General features: G+C 45.8%; 1 protein-coding gene across 1 annotated transcript in view; it reads left to right on the top strand.

The window, feature by feature from the left end:
- Positions 1–18,222, top strand: part of LOC119962411 (flagellum-associated coiled-coil domain-containing protein 1-like) — a 74,317-nt gene that overhangs the window by 43,352 nt on the left and 12,743 nt on the right. Inside the window, exons 10-11 of the mRNA XM_038790370.1 lie at positions 7,914–8,013; positions 16,026–16,129. Coding sequence (XP_038646298.1) covers positions 7,914–8,013; positions 16,026–16,129 — 204 coding nt within the window. The remainder of the gene's footprint in view (positions 1–7,913; positions 8,014–16,025; positions 16,130–18,222) is intronic.

Consider the following 18,222-nt stretch of genomic DNA (forward strand, 5'->3'; position numbering starts at 1 on the left):
GACTACATGTTCCAGACAACAGGACAGAGGATCATGGAAACTGCCCACAAGAAATGGTACTGCAACCATCCAATGAGGACAGTACTCTGATGAATGAACAACGAGAAGAAGAAGATAATGAAGGTCTATCTAGTTTATTTGTGAATAGTGACAAAGTGATCACAAGTAACATACAAGCTGTGCAGGACCAAAGCAAAACTGACAGATCTTAGCTGGACTGTACACAGGCTGAAAATGAAAGTGCAACAATGAACAGATCAATTGACGGCACTGCAAGAAAATGACATCTTGCAGAAGTTGACTCCAGATGAGAAGCACCCAGAGATCACAGATACATCAGATCATCCAACAGGAACTAATATATCACAAAGCCTGACGAGACATCAGATAATCCTAAAGACACGGATGATAAACAAGTTAAAATTGAATCAACCAAGCAACAAGGAACTGATCCTGAGCGCACCAAGAATAGTTCTGAATACTACAGAATTTACACAAAGGTATGGCTGTGAAACCAATGGACAACTAAACAGCACAGCCCAATGCAATGAGAAGAAAGTGTTTGTGTTTGCAGTCACGCTTGACAGACCACACAGTATGGAAAGCAATCCAGATGGCAAGAGAGCAAGGGACTGCAGGGCAGTGTGTGAAACACAACCACAGGTCCAGGTAACAAGGACAAATGCCTGTGTAGACAATACAAAATTTACACATAATGACACCAATATCAGGAAGAACAGGACATTGTTTATACAAAAGAAGTCATGCCATCGAATTTAATGAGTTGGTATTTGCTCAACGGCCAGAAACCAAACAGGCTTTGAAGGCAAAGGAAACACGAAAGCAACATCACAAACACAGGAAGAGACCACGTCAGATAACGAACATGGTTCAACCATTCGAACATTTGATGGCTTGGACTGATGGCTATATTGGTACTGTAACACACTACCACACTGCAGACTGTGTGCATTCTCAAATTTGTGGACTGTAAAAAGAAAGTTTGAACAGTTGAAACAATTATTAACTAGTACTCAATTGCTTGTGATTAACAGACAATGATTTTGATGTTTGTAGCAATCTCCAATTATCTTTCACACAAGAAACAGGAACAAGGGGATAGTATGAAATGTATAGTCATTCGTAATGAAGCAGTATTTATGATTAATACTACATGACATAAGAGTGAAAGAAAAATGTCTTGAACAAAGTGTGATAATTTTTCTTTAGAAAGGGGGATGTGGTATTATCATAAATAAAGGTACTGACAGTACTCAGGAGGCCTCATGCAATACCTATACTGCCTGTCGGGCATCCAGCTCTCCATCCTCACCACGTGCCTTCTGTTCATCTGGGGCAGGCACCACTACTGCAGGGTCTTGCCCGGGCAGCTCCAGCTCCTACAGCCTCAGTGCATTCCCCAGGGCTGCGGTGACCAGAATGTAGGCCACCATTCCTGGTTGACTTCCGAAGTCGATTGTCTGCAGGGGGTGCAAGTCAGACATGTTAGCATGGTGCATACCCCCGTGCCTAACCAGGTCTAAAGGCTGCACGGTGGCCCCGGTCTGCACAGTAGCTCCTGTCCCCACATGTTCCCCTTCACCCATCCCCGGTCGTAACCCCTGGCAATCTTCCCTCCACACCCCTGGCCCCGGCACTGCTGGGACCTTGGGCCCTGGCTCCCAACCCTGCTGCCAGGGGTACTGGTGGCTGGCCCTACCTATGCCAGAGGTAAACTCCGTGGCACACATCTCGTGCGCACCTATAGGGGCTACTATGAACGTTGCCCTTGGATTGGCCACATAATGTCCCGCCGGCGGTTGGTGGCCGGTTGGGGGGCGTGGAGAGTTGGGGTGGAGGGTGGGGGCTGGGGTGTGTGGGTGGTGGGGTGGGGGCACCCATACGGCCATTGTCACTCTGCATAACCAAGTGGCCATAGTGGACTGTCAGTGAGGTGTGCAGTAAGATGGCTGCCTTGCAGGCCGCGGCAATGGCGGTACATGTTTGGATGCCCCGGGTCCGGGGTGTGTGTCACCCCAACCTCGCGGCCCATCTCCTGGTCACATGGAACCCCTCGCCCCCTCCCGCTGTCACCCCCTGGTCTGGTCACGCCTCTGCATGTCTTTCTCTCTCTCTCTTTCGCTCTCTGTTTCTCTCCTTTCTCCTTATCTCCTTTCTCTCCGTTCTGTTTCTCTCCTTCCTCTTTCTTTCTCTCTTTTGCTCTCTCTTTCTCTCTCTCTTTTGTTCTCTCTCTCTTTATTTCTTTCTCTCTCTTTCTCTCGCTCTCTTTCTGTTTCTCTCTCTTTTTCTCTTTCTTTTTCTTTCTTTTTCTCTTTTTCTCTTTTCCCTCTCTCTTTCTCTTTTTCTCTCTTTTCTTTTTCTCTCTCTCACACAGCAACCACAACACCTGTTACACAATTTTTAAAACCACAAGTGAAACACGCCATCGGTAATTCCACCCGGCGAAGGCGGAAACCCCGGAGAATAACGGGTCAGGTGCGCTAATGATATGCCAACGAGGTTGATTGTACGTATGGACCAGAATGCATTGACACGCCGTTGAGGCACCAGAGCATGGCATTCTGACGTGCGCTATGTGTCCGCCACAATTTTGGCATCATGACCTATTCTCCACTCAATCCCGTTTCATGATTCTGGTGTTGGCGACAGAGAATCCCGCCCCTTATCTCCCTGTAAAATAAGATCAGAAATGGAGATGTCTGCTGATGATCACATGCTGTCCCATTCTATTCACAATTCATCAGATACTAAAGCAAACCGTGCCCCCATGTCGCCCCCATGCAGCAAGACCTGGACAATATCCAGGGCGGCACAGTGGTTAGCACTGTTGCCTCACAGCACCAGGGACCCGGGTTCAATTCCGGCCTTGGGTGACACTGTGCGGAGTCTGCATGTTCTCCCCATGTCCGTGTGGGTTTCCTCCAGGTGCTCCGGTTTCCTCCCACAGTCCAAAGATATGCAGGTTAGGTGGATTGGCCATGCTAAATTGCCCCTGGTTTGATTTGATTTATTGTCAATGTACAGAAGTACAGTGAAAAGTATATTTCTGTGGCCAAGGGAACGTACACAGTACGTACATAGTAGACAAAAAAAAGAATAATCAACAGAATACATTGACAAATGGTACATCGGCAAACAGTGATTGGTTACAGTGCGGAACAAGGAACCAAAGCAAATACATGAGCAAGAGCAGCATAGGGCGTTGTGAATAGTGTTCCTACAGGGAAAAGATCAGCCCGAGGAAGAGTTGTTGAGTCATGGGATGAATAGAGGATTGGCTGACTGGCAGAAGACAGAGAGTGGGGATAAGGAGTCTTTTTCAGGATGGCAGCCGGTGACTAATGATGTGCCTCAGTGGTCTGTGCTGGGACCACGGCTTTTCACAATATACATTAATGATCTGGAAGAAGGAACTGAAGGCACTGTTGCTAAGTTTGCAGATGATACAAAGATCTGTAGAGGGATAGGTAGTATTGAGGAAGCAAGGGGGCTGCAGAAGGATTTGGACAGGCTAGAAGAGTGGGCAATGAAGTGACAGATGAAATACAGTGTGAAAATGTGTGAGGTTATGCACTTTGGAAGGAGGAATTTAGGTGTAGACTATTTTCTAAATAGGGAAATGCTTAGGAAATAAGAAGCACAAAGGGGCTTGGGAGTCCTTGTTCACGATTCTCTTAAGGTTAACATGCAGATTCAGTCAGCAGTTAGGAAGGCAAATGCAATGTTAGCATTCATGTCAAGTGCGCTAGATTTCAAGACCAGGGATGTACTTCTAAGGCTGTATAAGGCTGTGGTCAGACTCCATGAGCAGAGCAGTTTTGGACCCTGTATCTAAGGAAAGATGTGCTGGCCTTGGAAAGGGTTCAGAGGAGGTTCCCAAAATTATCCCTGGAATGAACAGCTTGTCATATGAGGAATGGTTGAGGACTCTGGTTCTGTACTCGTTGGAGTTTAGAAGGATGAGGGGTTGTCGTGATCTCTGTATGTGTTAATACAGATTTAGTTAATGTGAAGTAAGTACAGGCAGATGATCACTAGATGGCAACACTAACAGGAGTTATATAAGGAGTTCCCCCATCTTTCTTTAGTTAGTGCGTGTGTGGAAGATAGCCACAGTGAAGATGTGAGAAGATCAGAGTGTTATTATGATTGTTAGTTTAATCTAATCTTACTTATTTGTTTTACGAGTCAAAGTATTAAAATGAAAGAATTCAAAGTATATTATTATATTACTTCATAAATAATTTGTCATCATCTGGAAGACTTCGACAATTTATTATCAGAACTCAATACAACTCAGCAAGACAAAAGAGTAATATTTATATTACAATTCAGTAATATAACTGGGGGATCTTATTGAAACTTACAGGATACTGCGAGGCCTGGATAGAGTGGACGTGGAGAAGATGTTTCCACTTGTAGGAATAACTAGAAGCAGAGGACACAATCTTAGACTAAAGGGACGATCTTTTAAAACAGAGATGAGGAGGAATTTCTTCAGCCAGAGGGTGGGGAATCTGTGGAACTCTTTGCCGCAGAAGGCTGTGGAGGCCAAATCACTTGAGCCTCTTTAAGACAGAGATAGATAGGTTCTTGATTAATAAGGGGATCAGGGGTTATGGGGAGAAGGCAGGAGAATGGGGATGAGAAAAATATCAGCCATGATTGAGCAGACTTGATGGGCTGAGTGGCCTAATTCTGCTTCTATGTCTTATGGTCTTATATTCTAGTAGCTGTGGGGAAGAAGCTGTTCCTATGTCTGGATGTGCGGGCCTTCAGACTTCTGTATCTTCTGCCTGATGGAAGGGTCTGGAAGAAGGCAAAGCCTGGGAGGGACGGGTCTCTCATAATGCTGTCTGCCTTTCTGAGGGCAGCGGGGGGTATATACAGAATCAATGTGAGGGTGCCAATCTTGTGTGATGCGTTGTGCTGAGTTCACCACACTGCAGTTTCTTGCGATCTTAGGCCGAGTAGTTGCCATACCAAACTGTGATGCAGCCAGAAAGGATGCTCTCTATGGCACATCTGTAGTTTGTGAGCGTTGATGCAGACATACTAAATTTGTTTAGCTTCTGTAGGAAGTAGAGACGTTGTTGGGCCTTCTTGACTGTGAGTGGACCAGGACAGACTGTTGGTGATGGTGACTCCCAGGAACTTAAAGCTATCGACCATCTCCACTTCGGAGCTATTGATACAGATGGGAGTGTGTGTCATGCAACACTTCCTGAAGTTGATGATCAGTTGTTTTGTCTTTCCGACATTTAGAGAGAGGTTGTTTTCGGTACACCATGTAACCAAGTGATCTATTTCCCTTCTGTAGTCTGACTCGTAGTTGTTTGAGATATGACCCACCACAGTCATATCATCTGCAAACTCATAGATTAAATTGGAGTTGAATCTTGCCACACAGTCGTGTGAGTATAGTACAGTGGAGGACTGAGCACACATCCTTGCGGGGCCCCGGTGTTGAGGACTATCGTGGAGGAGGGGCTGTTCCCTATCCTGACAGATTGCGGTCTGTTGGTGAGGAAGTCAAGGATCCAGCTGCACAGGGAGGGGTCAAGTCCAACATTGCAGAGTTTGGTTATAAGTCATGTTAGGATAATGGTGTTGAAGGCGGAGCTGTAGTCTATGAACAGCAGTCTCATGTAGGTGGCCTTGTTGTCGAGGTGTTCGAGTGTTGATTGTAGAGCCAGGGAGATGGCATCTGCTGTGGACCGGTTGCGGCGATAGGCGAACTGCAGTGGTTCAAAACTATCTGGGAGGCTGGCATTGATCCATCTCATGACTAGCCGCTCGAAGCATCTCATAACAGATGTCAGGGCTACCGGTCGGTAGTCGTTGAGGCAGGCTACCTTTTTCTTCTTTGGTACTATATTATGGTGGCCTTCTTGAAGGAGGTGGGGACCTCAGAGCGGAGGAGTGAGGCGTTGAAGATGGCTGCGAATACACTCGCCAGCTGGTCTGCGCAGGCGCTGAGTGCTCGCCCAGGGACTCTGTCGCTTTCTGCCGGTTCACTTTCAAGAAGGCAACTCTTACCTCTGAGGCTGGACTAGTGGGTATGGGTGTATCCAGGGCTGTTGAGACGGGTGGCACTGATGTATTGGCTGACTGCTTAAAGCGGGCATAGAGTTGTTCAGTTCATCGGGGAGGGATGCTCCGGCCCCAGATATTCTGCCTGGTCTTAGCCTGTGATCTTGTGTAAACCCTGCCATAGATGTCATGGGTTTGTGTGGTAGGTCTGGGACTCTAGTTAGATGCGGTATTGTCTTTTAGCGTCCCTGATGGCTTTCTGTACATCGTACCCGGTGTCCAAAAGATGTACAGTTTATGTGAGGTTGTGGAGATAGGGGAGTGGGCCCAGGTAGAATGTCGGTGCAGACTCGAGGGTGTGAATGGCCTCCTGTGCTGTAGGGATTCTATGTATTCTTAGGGTGATAATTAGCAGGAAATGGTCATCTGCCACAAGACAATCAGTGGCATAAACATCATGGAATTTCTGCACTATCAACATCCTTGAGGTACATAAATACTATGGCTATATGAGCAGGTCAAAGGTTGGCTATTCTATGGCGAGTATCCCACCTGACTCCCCAAAGCCTGTCCACATTTCCAAGGAACAAGTCACAAGTGCAAGTCACATTTACCTGGATGAGTGCAGTTCCAACAACAGCAAAGAAACAACATCTTCCAGGACAGAGAAATCCAAATGATTGGCACTCCCTTCACCCTTGGTGCACCATGGCTAGAGGGTGTGCCATCTACAAAATACTCTGAACCAATCTTTGTTAAATAGAAACTTCTGAACCCATGACCTCTACCAATTAGAAGGATAAGGGAAGAAGGTGAATGGGAGCCCCATCATCTGCAATTTTTCCTTCCAAGTCACACAACTTCCAGATTCAGACAAATATAATCTTTCCTTCATTATCAACCATGTCAAGCTCTTGGAGCTCCCTATTTACCTGCAGTGTGGGTGTACCTTTGCATTGTGGATTCCAGTAGTTCGAAATCACAACTTTACATCATCTCTTAGGGTGGCACACTAGTTAGCACTGCTGCCTCACAATGCTAGGGACCTGGGTTCAATGAAGTTCTGCGCATTCTCCCCGTGTCTGCGTGGGTTTCCTCCGGGTGCTCCGGTTTCCTCCCACAGTCCAAAGATGTGCAGGTAGGTGGATTGGCCATGCTAAATTGCCCCTTAGTGTAAAGGGAGCTGCGGGTTAGGTGGAGTTATGGGATTGCACTGTAGAGATTCTATGATTTCTTTGGTTTCTGAGGGCAATGAAAGCCAAACTTCCCCATGTCTTTGTCATGATATGCAAACAAGCAGCTAATGAACACATAGAATAGGACATGACCAATGAGCAGTCAGGACACTCAGGGGTGGTATCTCACTATAAAAGGGATGAGGCACTCACACCCCACCTCTTTCCACAGACCAACATCTACAGAGTGAGACATGGTGTATCCTCAGCATCACACCCCAGTACGTGGCTTAGAGCAAGGCTGGTTCAGTTAGACTGAGTTACTACATTTAGATTAGCAGACAGTCAAACTCATTGAGAACTGTGCTAATAGTTCAATAAAACACATTGAACTCACTTCAAAGTCTGGAGCATCTTTTACTCAAAACTGCATCAAGTGGCAGCTTGTGTTATTCCAAATTACACAACACAACACTCCTGGGAATGAAAACCTTTTTGGAAAGCCCGTTATGCTCCTCAAGCCTGTTCCACTATTCGGTAAGATTAGATGGTCCTGAATCATTTGTTTTACAAATGGAAACTAATTAAACGATACTCGGTGCCATTTCACATTTGGTGACTTGCAAATTTCTCGTAACAGTATTGATGTTTAAGTAACTAACATTTGTTTTTAATTAAACTCAGGAATCCATCACTGAGGAACTGAATGCAAGGTGGAGGCAGAAAGAAATTGAACTCATAGAAAAGCATGAAAGTGAAATGAGAAGGGAACTGACTTTACAGAGTAAGTGATGGCTTCAGGAGAGAATTGTTGAGATTTGAACTCTAGAATGGGGGATGATTGTGCCTGTACAGAACGGAGAAAGATATTCAAATAAACACAGAAAATGCTGGAAACAGTCTGTGGAGCAGGAAACATCATAATGCTGTCATTTACGGCCCCTCGGATTCATCTTACATTGTTTTTCCCAATCCCATTCCCTTTGGCTCTGTACCACCAACTCCTTTGTCGTTTAATGTCTCCCAGATTTCCGCCCTATCTTAGACCTTCACTTTTGTCCTTTTTCCAATATCTTCCCCCATTTCACCAATCTAATAATTGCTGTTTTTCGAACATTTCCCGTTCTAATGAAAGGTCATGGCCTGAAACATTGGGCAGGATTCCCAGTCCCGCCCACGACCGGACTGTAAAGTTCCTCCCCAAGTCAATGGACCTTTTGCCACTCTATCAAATTTGCCTGTCCCGCCCACGATGATTTCTGCTGCGACGGGACTGAAAAATCACACACATCGACTCTCTTCCTCTCGCCACAGATGCTGCCTGGCCTACTGCGCCTTTCCAGAATGTTCTGCGTTTACCTCAGGTTTTCAGCGTCTGCAACATTTTCCTTTTGTAGATGAAGTTTACTTTGTCCTGAGATTCATAATCCTGAAAGTTGGATATCCAGAACAAAAGATTCTTCCGTTGTTCACAAAACCGTCCTGAAGAATGAATGGTGACTTTGTAAAAGCGCAGTCTTGTTGTGTGATGTTGTAGGGTCATTGGATTACAAGATGCTGTGCGCGGGGTTGAACAGAGGTTCATCTTCAAGATTTGTTAAGCTGAGGCCCTGCCTGCTCTTCCGGGTGGATGTTTGAAGCAGGGCAGGAAAGGAGAGGTCTCCCCAGTGTCCTGGCAATAGTTACCCCTCAACCAACACCAGTAAGACCATAAGACCATAAGACATAGGAGCGGAAGTAAGGCCATTCGGCCCATCGAGTCCACTCCACCATTCAATCATGGTTGATTTCAACTCCATTTACCCGCTCTCTCCCCGTAGCCCTTAATTCCTCGAGAAATCAAGAATTTATCAATTTCTGTCTTAAAGACACTCAACGTCCCGGCCTCCACCGCCCTCTGTGGCAATGAATTCCACAGACCTACCACTCTCTGGCTGAAGAAATTTCTCCTCATCTCTGTTCTAAAGTGACTCCCTTTTATTCTAAGGCTGTGCCCCCGCGTCCTAGTCTCCCCTGCTAATGGAAACAACTTCCCTACGTCCATCCTATCCAAGCCATTCATTATCTTGTAAGTTTCTATTAGATCTCCCCTCAACCTCCTAAACTCCAATGAATATAATCCCACGATCCTCAGACGTTCATCGTATGTTAGGCCTACCATTCCTGGGATCATCCGTGTGGACCCGCTCCAGTGCCAGTATGTCCTTCCTGAGGTGTGGGGCCCAAAATTGCTCACAGTATTCTAAATGGGGCCTAACTAGTGCTTTATAAAGCCTCAGAAGTACATCCCTGCTTTTATATTCCAAGCCTCTTGAGATAAATGACAACATTACATTTGCTTTCTTAATTACGGACTCAACCTGCAAGTTTACCTTTAGAGAATCCTGGACTAGGACTCCCAAGTCCCTTTGCACTTTAGCATTATGAATTTTGTCACCGTTTAGAAAATAGTCCATGCCTCTATTCTTTTTTCCAAAGTGCAAGACCTCGCACTTGCCCACGTTGAATTTCATCAGCCACTTCTTGGACCATTCTCCTAAACTGTCTAAATCTTTCTGCAGCCTCCCCACCTCCTCAATACTACCTGCCCCTCCACCTATCTTTGTATCATCGGCAAACTTGGCCAGAATGCCCCCAGTTCCGTCATCTAGATCGTTAATATATAAAGAGAACAGCTGTGGCCCCAACACTGAACCCTGCGGGACACCACTTGTCACCGGTTGCCATTCCGAAAAAGAACCTTTTATCCCAACTCTCTGCCTTCTGTCTGACAGCCAATCGTCAATCCATGTTAGTACCTTGCCTCGAATACCATGGGCCCTTATTTTACTCAGCAGTCTCCCGTGAGGCACCTTGTCAAAGGCCTTTTGGAAGTCAAGATAGATAACATCCATTGGCTCTCCTTGGTCTAACCTATTTGTTATCTCTTCAAAGAACTCTAACAGGTTTGTCAGGCACGACCTCCCCTTACTAAATCCATGCTGACTTGTCCTAATCCGACCCTGCACTTCCAAGAATTTAGAAATCTCATCCTTAACGATGGATTCTAGAATTTTGCCAACAACCGAGGTTAGGCTAATTGGCCTATAATTTTCCATCTTTTTTCTTGTTCCCTTCTTGAACAGGGGGGTTACAACAGCGATTTTCCAATCCTCTGGGACTTTGCCTGATTCCAGTGAATTTTGAAAGATCATAACTAACGCCTCCACTATTTCTTCAGCTATCTCCTTTAGAACTCTAGGATGTAGCCCATCTGGGCCCGGAGATTTATCAATTTTCAGACCTTTTAGTTTCTCTAGCACCTTCTCCTTTGTGATGGCAACCATATTCAACTCTGCCCCCTGACTTTCCTGAATTGTTGGGATATTACTCATGTCTTCTACTGTGAAGACGGACGCAAAGTACTTATTAAGTTCCTCAGCTATTTCCTTGTCTCCCATCACTAGATTACCAGCGTCATTTTGGAGCGGCCCAATGTCTACTTTTGCCTCCCGTTTGTTTTTAATGTATTTAAAGAAACTTTTACTATCATTCCTAATGTTACTGGCTAGCCTACCTTCATATTTGATCCTCTCCTTCCTTATTTCTCTCTTTGTTATCCTCTGTTTGTTTTTGTAGCCTTCCCAATCTTCTGACTTCCCACTACTCTTTGCCACATTATAGGCTCTCTCTTTTGCCTTGATGCATTCCCTGACTTCCTTTGTCAGCCATGGCTGCCTAATCCTCCCTCTGATAACCTTTCTTTTCTTTGGGATGAACCTCTGCACTGTGTCCTCAATTACCCTCAGAAACTCCTGCCATTGCTGTTCTACTGTCTTTCCCACTAGGCTCTGCTTCCAGTCGATTTTCGTCAGTTCCTCCCTCATGCGCCTGTAATTACCTTTATTTAACTGTAAAACCTTTACATCTGATTCTACCTTCCTTCTTTCAAATTGCAGACTGAATTCTACCATATTATGATCACTGCTTCCTAAGTGTTCCCTTACTTTAAGATCTTTTATCAATTCTGGCTCATTACATAACACTAAGTCCAGAATAGCCTGTTCCCTCGTGGGCTCCATCACAAGCTGTTCCAAAAAGCCATCCTGTAAACATTCAATGAATTCCCTTTCTTTGGGTCCACTGGCAACATTATTTACCCAGTCCACCTGCATATTGAAGTCCCCCATGATCACTGTGACCTTGCCTTTCTGACATGCCCTTTCTATTTCGTGGTGCATTTTGTGCCCCTGGTCCTGACCACTGTCAGGAGGCCTGTACATAACTCCCATTATGGTTTTTTTGCCTTTGTGGTTCCTCAACTCTACCCACACAGACTCCACATCGTCTGACCCTATGTCGTTTAGTGCTATTGATTTAATTTCATTTCTAATTAACAAGGCAACCCCGCCCCCTCTACCCACCTCTCTGTCTTTTCGATAGGTTGTAAATCCCTGGATGTTTAACTGCCAGTCCTGAACCCCCTGCAACCATGTCTCTGTGATGCCTACCACATCATACCTGCCAGTCACAATCTGGGCCACAAGCTCATCTACCTTGTTCCGTACACTGCGGGCATTTAAATATAGCACCTTTAATTCCCTATTGACTGTCCCTTTTTGTTTTCTTAGTGTGGTGGACCTTGGTTTACTGAGCCTTTCCATACACTGTGTCATATTTTGTGAGATGGGGACTATCGTAACCTCTCCTGAGCTCTGTCTTTTTGTGATTTTTTGTAATCCTAAGCAGCTACGCTTCCCACTGATTCCTTCACCTCTTGGTTCCCTGACTTTCCCTTCCCCCCCCAATCTCTAGTTTAAAGTCCTATTGACCACCCTATTTACTCTTTTCGCCAGAACACTGGTCCCAGCTCGGTTCAGGTGGAGACCATCCCAACGGTATAGGTCCCCCCTGTCCCAAAACTGATGCCAGTGTCCCATGAAAAGGAACCCCTCTTTCCCACACCACTCTTTCAGCCACGTGTTAACTTCCCTTATTCTTGCCTCCCTATGCCAATTTGCACGTGGCTCGGGCAGTAATCCGGAGATTATGACCCTTGAGGACCTGTTTTTTAATTTGAATCCTAACTCTTCATAATCTCTAAACAGGTCCTCTTTCCTAGACTTGCCTAAGTTGTTGGTACCGACATGGACCACAACAACTGGATCCTCCCCCTCCCTCTCCAATATCCTTTCAAGCCGGTCAGAGATGTCCCGCACCCTAGCACCGGGCAGGCAACATACCATGCGGGACCCTCTATCCTGCTCACAAAGGATACTATCTATCCCTCTGATAATAGAATCCCCTACAACTACAACCAGCCTATTTACTTCCTCCCCTTGAATGGCCTGCTGAACCATGGTGCCTTGGTCAGCTGACTCATCCTTCCTGCAGTCCTGTTCGCCATCCACACAGGGAGCAAGTGCCTCGTACCTGTTGGACAGGGTCAAGGGCTGAGGCTCCTGAGTTCCTGACTGCTGGTTCCCTTTACCTGCCTGACTTGCAGTCACACCCTGCTGTCCCTGGCCACTGGCAGGATTTAAACTATTTACTCTGACAGGTGTGACTGCCTCCTGAAACAAAGTGTCCAGGTAAGCCTCCCCCTCCCGGATGTGCCTCAGTGTGTGAAGCTCAGACTCCAGCTCATCAACTCTGAGCCGGAGTTCTTCGAGCAGCCAACACTTACTGCAGATGTGGTCGCTGCAGCTCGCAATGGGATCTGCCAGCTCCCACATCAAGCAGCTTAAGCACGTCACCTGACCAGCCATCTCTAATTAATTAATTTGTTTAATTTAAGTTTACGAGTTTTAAATTTGGGGCAGATTGGTTATCAACCAATCAGATCACAGCTTCCCTCTGATGTCACTTTTGAAAAAAAAGTGGAAAACAGGAAGTTACCGGTAGGTCTGAAAACTCACCCAGAGATTGCTCCTCCTCCTCTGAACGGCTCCCGAAACTAGGCCTCGATCCCCGGGTTAAAGTGAGTTTTTATACTCACCCAGAGACTGCTCCTCCTCCTCTGAACGGCTCCCGAAACTAGGCCTCGATCCCCGGGTTAAAGTGAGTTTTTATACTCACTCAGAGACTGCTCCTCCTCCTCTGAACGGCTCCCGAAACTAGGCCTCGATCTCCGGGTTAAAGTGAGTTTTTATACTCACCCAGAGATTGCTCCTCCTCCTCTGAACGGCTGAAACTAGGCCAACGGACAGAACTTTTTTTTTGGTTAGAGGAGGAGGATGGGTGGGAGACACTACGTAAGTAGTGTTTCGGGTAAAGCTGTCACTCGAGAACAGCCCCTTCACAAACCATCTTCAACTTACGCTGACCGCACTGCACGTATGGAAATGTCCCCGGAACAGCCAATCAGAAGCTCTGCTCTGCTGCCCTCTGCTGGATGCTTGACTTCCGTCGAACTCCTCGGGTCACTGATGCAGGTGCTCCTTCAACTTACGCTGACCGCACTGCACGTATGCAAATGTCCCCGGAACAGCCAATCAGAAGCTCTGCTCTGCTGCCCTCTGCTGGATGCTTGACTTCCGTCGAACTCCTCGGGTCACTGATGCAGGTGCTCCTTCAACTTACGCTGACCGCACTGCACGTATGCAAATGTCCCCGGAACAGCCAATCAGAAGCTCTGCTCTGCTGCCCTCTGCTGGATCACAGGTTTTCTAGCCATTGCATTTTGTGGGAGTTTTCTCTGCACAAATTGGCTGCCACATTCCTTACATTACAACAGTGACTACATTGCAAAACCACTTCACTGAGTTTCCTGAAGTGCTAGGCCAGGTTATTGAAGCTTTTCTTCCCGTTTATACATTGTGCTGCACCCCTGCTAACAATATATGGATGAAACTGTACTTGCTGCTGAGTTTGTCAATGTTTTTTATTCACCCTTGGGATGTCGGCCTTGCTGGCAAGGCCAGCAATTTATTCCCCACTCCAATTGCTCTTGTGAATTATGCTAATACCAGCTAGTATTATGGCCAGAAACTAGTGAGAGCTTGAACATCAATGTGGATTCATATTGAAGTTGTTTTGCTGCCAAATGAGACAATGATATGATAATGCTCCAATCTATCCTGCTGAGATGGCAAAGCTATGGGGCCAGTTCTTGCTGCGACAGGACACCTCATGGGCTCTACAATTACTTAAACTTACCCTTGCATAGTTCATTTAATAAACTATTGGCATGATAAACTGCCAAAAGTGCAATCTGATATAAAGTCGCAGCGAGGGTAGCTGGCATCTGTGACCCTGAGTGTACAGGCCACGTCTCCCAGGGGATCAGAGGCTCAGTGGCTACTTTCTGGCAGGGTAGCACTGCTGGTGCTAGCCTGGTACTGCCAAGGTGCCCAGTGGCACTGCCAAGGTGCCCAGTGGCACTGCCAGCTGGCAGTATCACTGCCATGCTGGAATTTTTCCCATGCTGGGGATTGGGCCCAGGATGCCCTGCCCATGTAATGTGAGGTGTGAGTGTGTGTGTGTGTGTGTGTGGGGAGGGGGGGGGGGGGGGCTGAGTACCCCCATATGGGTGAGTTGGGGCTCTGGGAGGTTCAGCAGTTGTGTCTGGGGGTTGAGAAAGCAATTTTAAAATGGCACTCAACCTCGTGGCGGCAAGTAGAGCTCCTCAGTGCAGGAAACAGGACTAAGTCCGGCCTCAGCAGGGCATTGCCTGCTTGGGCCCCAGATTGCAACAAAGTCCCGATAGATAGCGTGGTGTTTCTCGACGCTATGACTACCGGTAAACACCTGGCTAAACGCGCTTGTCAAGGGACTTTGTTACAATTTGGTTAGATCGCACCCAAGATAACGCATCAGGAATACAAGTAGGAAGGTTAGGAATGCAGTTATACAACATCTTCCATGTTTCGGGATGTCTCCAGGTACTCCATGACAGTTAAGCATTTTTGACTCGTAGTCATTGGGAATACTTGACACATGGACAGTTTCACAAATAGAATCTATTAGCAGTTAGTGTTAGTGTTGGTTAAAGGATGAATGTTGGCCAAGACACCAAGAGGAAAGGGCAGCACGGTGATGCAGTGGTTAGCACTTCTGCCTCACGGCGCCATGGACACGGGTTCGATCCCGACCCCGGGTCACTGTCCATGCGGAGTTTGCACATTCTGCCCATATCAGTGTGGGTCTCACCCCTACAACCCAAAGATGTGCAGGTTAGCTGGATTGGCCACACTAAAGTGCCCCTTAATTGGAAAAAAAATAAATGGGTACTCTGAGATACTTGTCTGGATTGTATATTCAATTCTCCCCAGTAGGTTTTGGACCAATGCTCCCTGTAAGCTATGTCTGTAAGTGCTCCGTAAGTCCTCCTGTAGGTCCTGCATAAGTTGGCCCATTTAAGTTAATGCATCAGTGTAACTGGACAAAAAACTGCCATGTGTCAACATGGCAAGCTGGGCACCACACCCACCCGCTGCTCTGCCCACTGTCTGCCCACCTATGAAGCAAACTGCAGGACGCGCGCTGGATTCCTCAGTCAGCTGAGAACTCATTTTTATTGAGGAGGCAAGACATCCTCGACTCAGAGGGATTGCCGAAGAAGAAGAAAAAACTGTAACGGGGCCCTCTGTTTTTAAAATAAATCACCCACACACTCCAGAGCAAAGTACAAATTAGGAGGTGTGTTGATTTGGACTCACAATCTTCTGATCCAGCGGAAGGTAGACCACCATAGGCTGACAGTGTCAGCATCTCAAAGCACAACAGTGGGAAAAGTCCTCAGACACAGAGCTGTCATTAAGCACTGTAGTATTCAGCATGACAGTCTTGGAATGAATGATCTATTGTGTCTAACAGAGAACTCGCTGCAACGTAAATGTGATGAAGAAAAACAGTTGATAATAGACAATTATGAGGAACAGGTGTCTTCCATTATCAATAAACACAATGAAGAGATGGAAGTGAGTAAAATCTTTTTAATATTGTACCAGCCAGGGTCAGTGAAGTGTCACATTTCATGACATTTTGGTCATTTCTTCATAGAAAAGATATGAAAACATTAATTACGTTATATGACATATAGGAATATGATGTACCTATATGGGACTGACTGGATGGACCATTGGGCCCTTTCCTAACTATCGGTACAACATTCACATGTTGCATTTCTATAGCGTCGTTAATATTATATATTCCAAGGTAATTCACTGTAAATGCTATCAAACAAATTTGGACCAAAACACATAAGGAAATATTGGGAGAAGCGGCCAAAAGTTTGGTCAAATAACGAAGCTGTAAGGGGCTTAAACAAGTAGAGATAGAGAGAACGAGACGTTTCGGGACTAAACTCCTGAGTTTGAAGCCGAGTTAGCTGAAGGCACAACCGCCAATTGTGGTTTGACAAACCAGGGATGCTGAAGAATTGCAGGAGGCGCACAGATATCCCAGAGAGCTGTGAGGTTGGAGGAGGTTACAAAGATAGGGAGGTGTGGTCTATGAAGAACTCGAAGATAAGGATGGGAAGTTTTAAATCCAGGTTTGGCCAGATTGGGATACCAGTGTATGCCAGTGAGCAGGGGGGAAGGGAGGGGGGCTGCGATGGGTGAACATGATCACATGTCAGTCAGTTTATGGGCAGAACACATTTGGTCAAGCTCAATTTTACACACAGTAGGAAATGGAGAGCCTGGTCAGGTTTGTGTTGTCTTATGGGCCAGGGTTTAAAAACTCCAAAGTATGTTATGGCGTTCACCTGACCTATAATTTTTAGTTGTATTTGTCTAGGATTAGCACAAGAGCCTTCACTTGAGGTATGATTCAACAGTCTTCCCAGACACTTTAAACAAACAAGCTTTATTCTCAGAACATTTATATATTAACAGCAAGATGTTTTATCAATTACAAACAGAAAGACACACCACAGCTACAGTAATCTATGTACAATACTTAATGAATTCCCCTTAACTGTTCCAATTCGAAAGCAAAATCCCGCAAATCAAAAAATCCTTTTCAAGGGCGTGGCCCAGCACTCTGCATTCTCACTTGAATAAGACTGGCTTTTCCTGAGATTCTGACACCGTCTCACCAGCAGGTTTCAATCCTTCCGGAAAGCAAACTATATCTTTGAAGTTACCAAAGTAGGTAGCTATAATCATGTTTTTTTTAACTGGAACAGATATTTAAAATGAAAATAGAAAGAGACAGGCCAAAACACTTCTCTTCTCTGTCCACAGCAGCCAAATGTGAAAGCGAAGCCAAAAACAACTCACAGAGCCACAGCCCAGCTCCACCCACACAATGACATCACTGAAGCCATGTGATAAGACAAAAACATTTCTTAAAGGGATACTCACATGACAGCTGGAAAACTTGAGTCTGAAATCCCACCAAAGTGAGAGCTCATCTTATTGCTGTTTATTGGATTTTTCTGAGGGCAAACTGACCTCACCTCAAAAATAATCCATTGGTTTCCAAGCCCCGTAGAGCAACCTGAGGCTCTCTATAAATGCAAACTCAACATTAATTCTGCAGGAATGCAGCCCACCCACTCAGCATGAACTATTTTTGTGTGGGAAAGCCCAGGAGGCAAAACAGAACTTGGTTCATATGTAAGTTGCGGGTGGAGGAGAGATTGGAGGGAGAAACTCTTTTGGTGGGGGAGGAAAGGAAGGGATTGACTCCAATGTGCTGACCTCTTTCCCTGGTACTCAAGGGAAGCCCAATAAGGTCACACAACTAGGGCCATCTTTGAGCCAGGGGTTTTAACTGAAAAATATTAGAAACAGTAGTGGTTACTCTCCCAGTTACTATTTACTTTGTATGTTAACTGAAGTAAACTTTATGTCAGGCCACACTTAGTAGCTTTATTTCCATTGTGCATTCACTTAACGCCCGACTAATATACTTGCCTTAAATTCTTGTCTGCATTATTTTATTGTAGTATTAATCTATTTATTTTAAATATGTTAATATACCTAACAGAAATCAAGCACCTTAACCAGTGCACTAAAGATATTGCACAGAGAAAATTAAAACCCTTGGAGTTCAATTCTGA

Source organism: Scyliorhinus canicula, chromosome 2, assembly GCF_902713615.1.
Source record: "Scyliorhinus canicula chromosome 2, sScyCan1.1, whole genome shotgun sequence".
In the NCBI taxonomy this organism is placed as follows: Eukaryota; Metazoa; Chordata; class Chondrichthyes; order Carcharhiniformes; family Scyliorhinidae; genus Scyliorhinus; species Scyliorhinus canicula.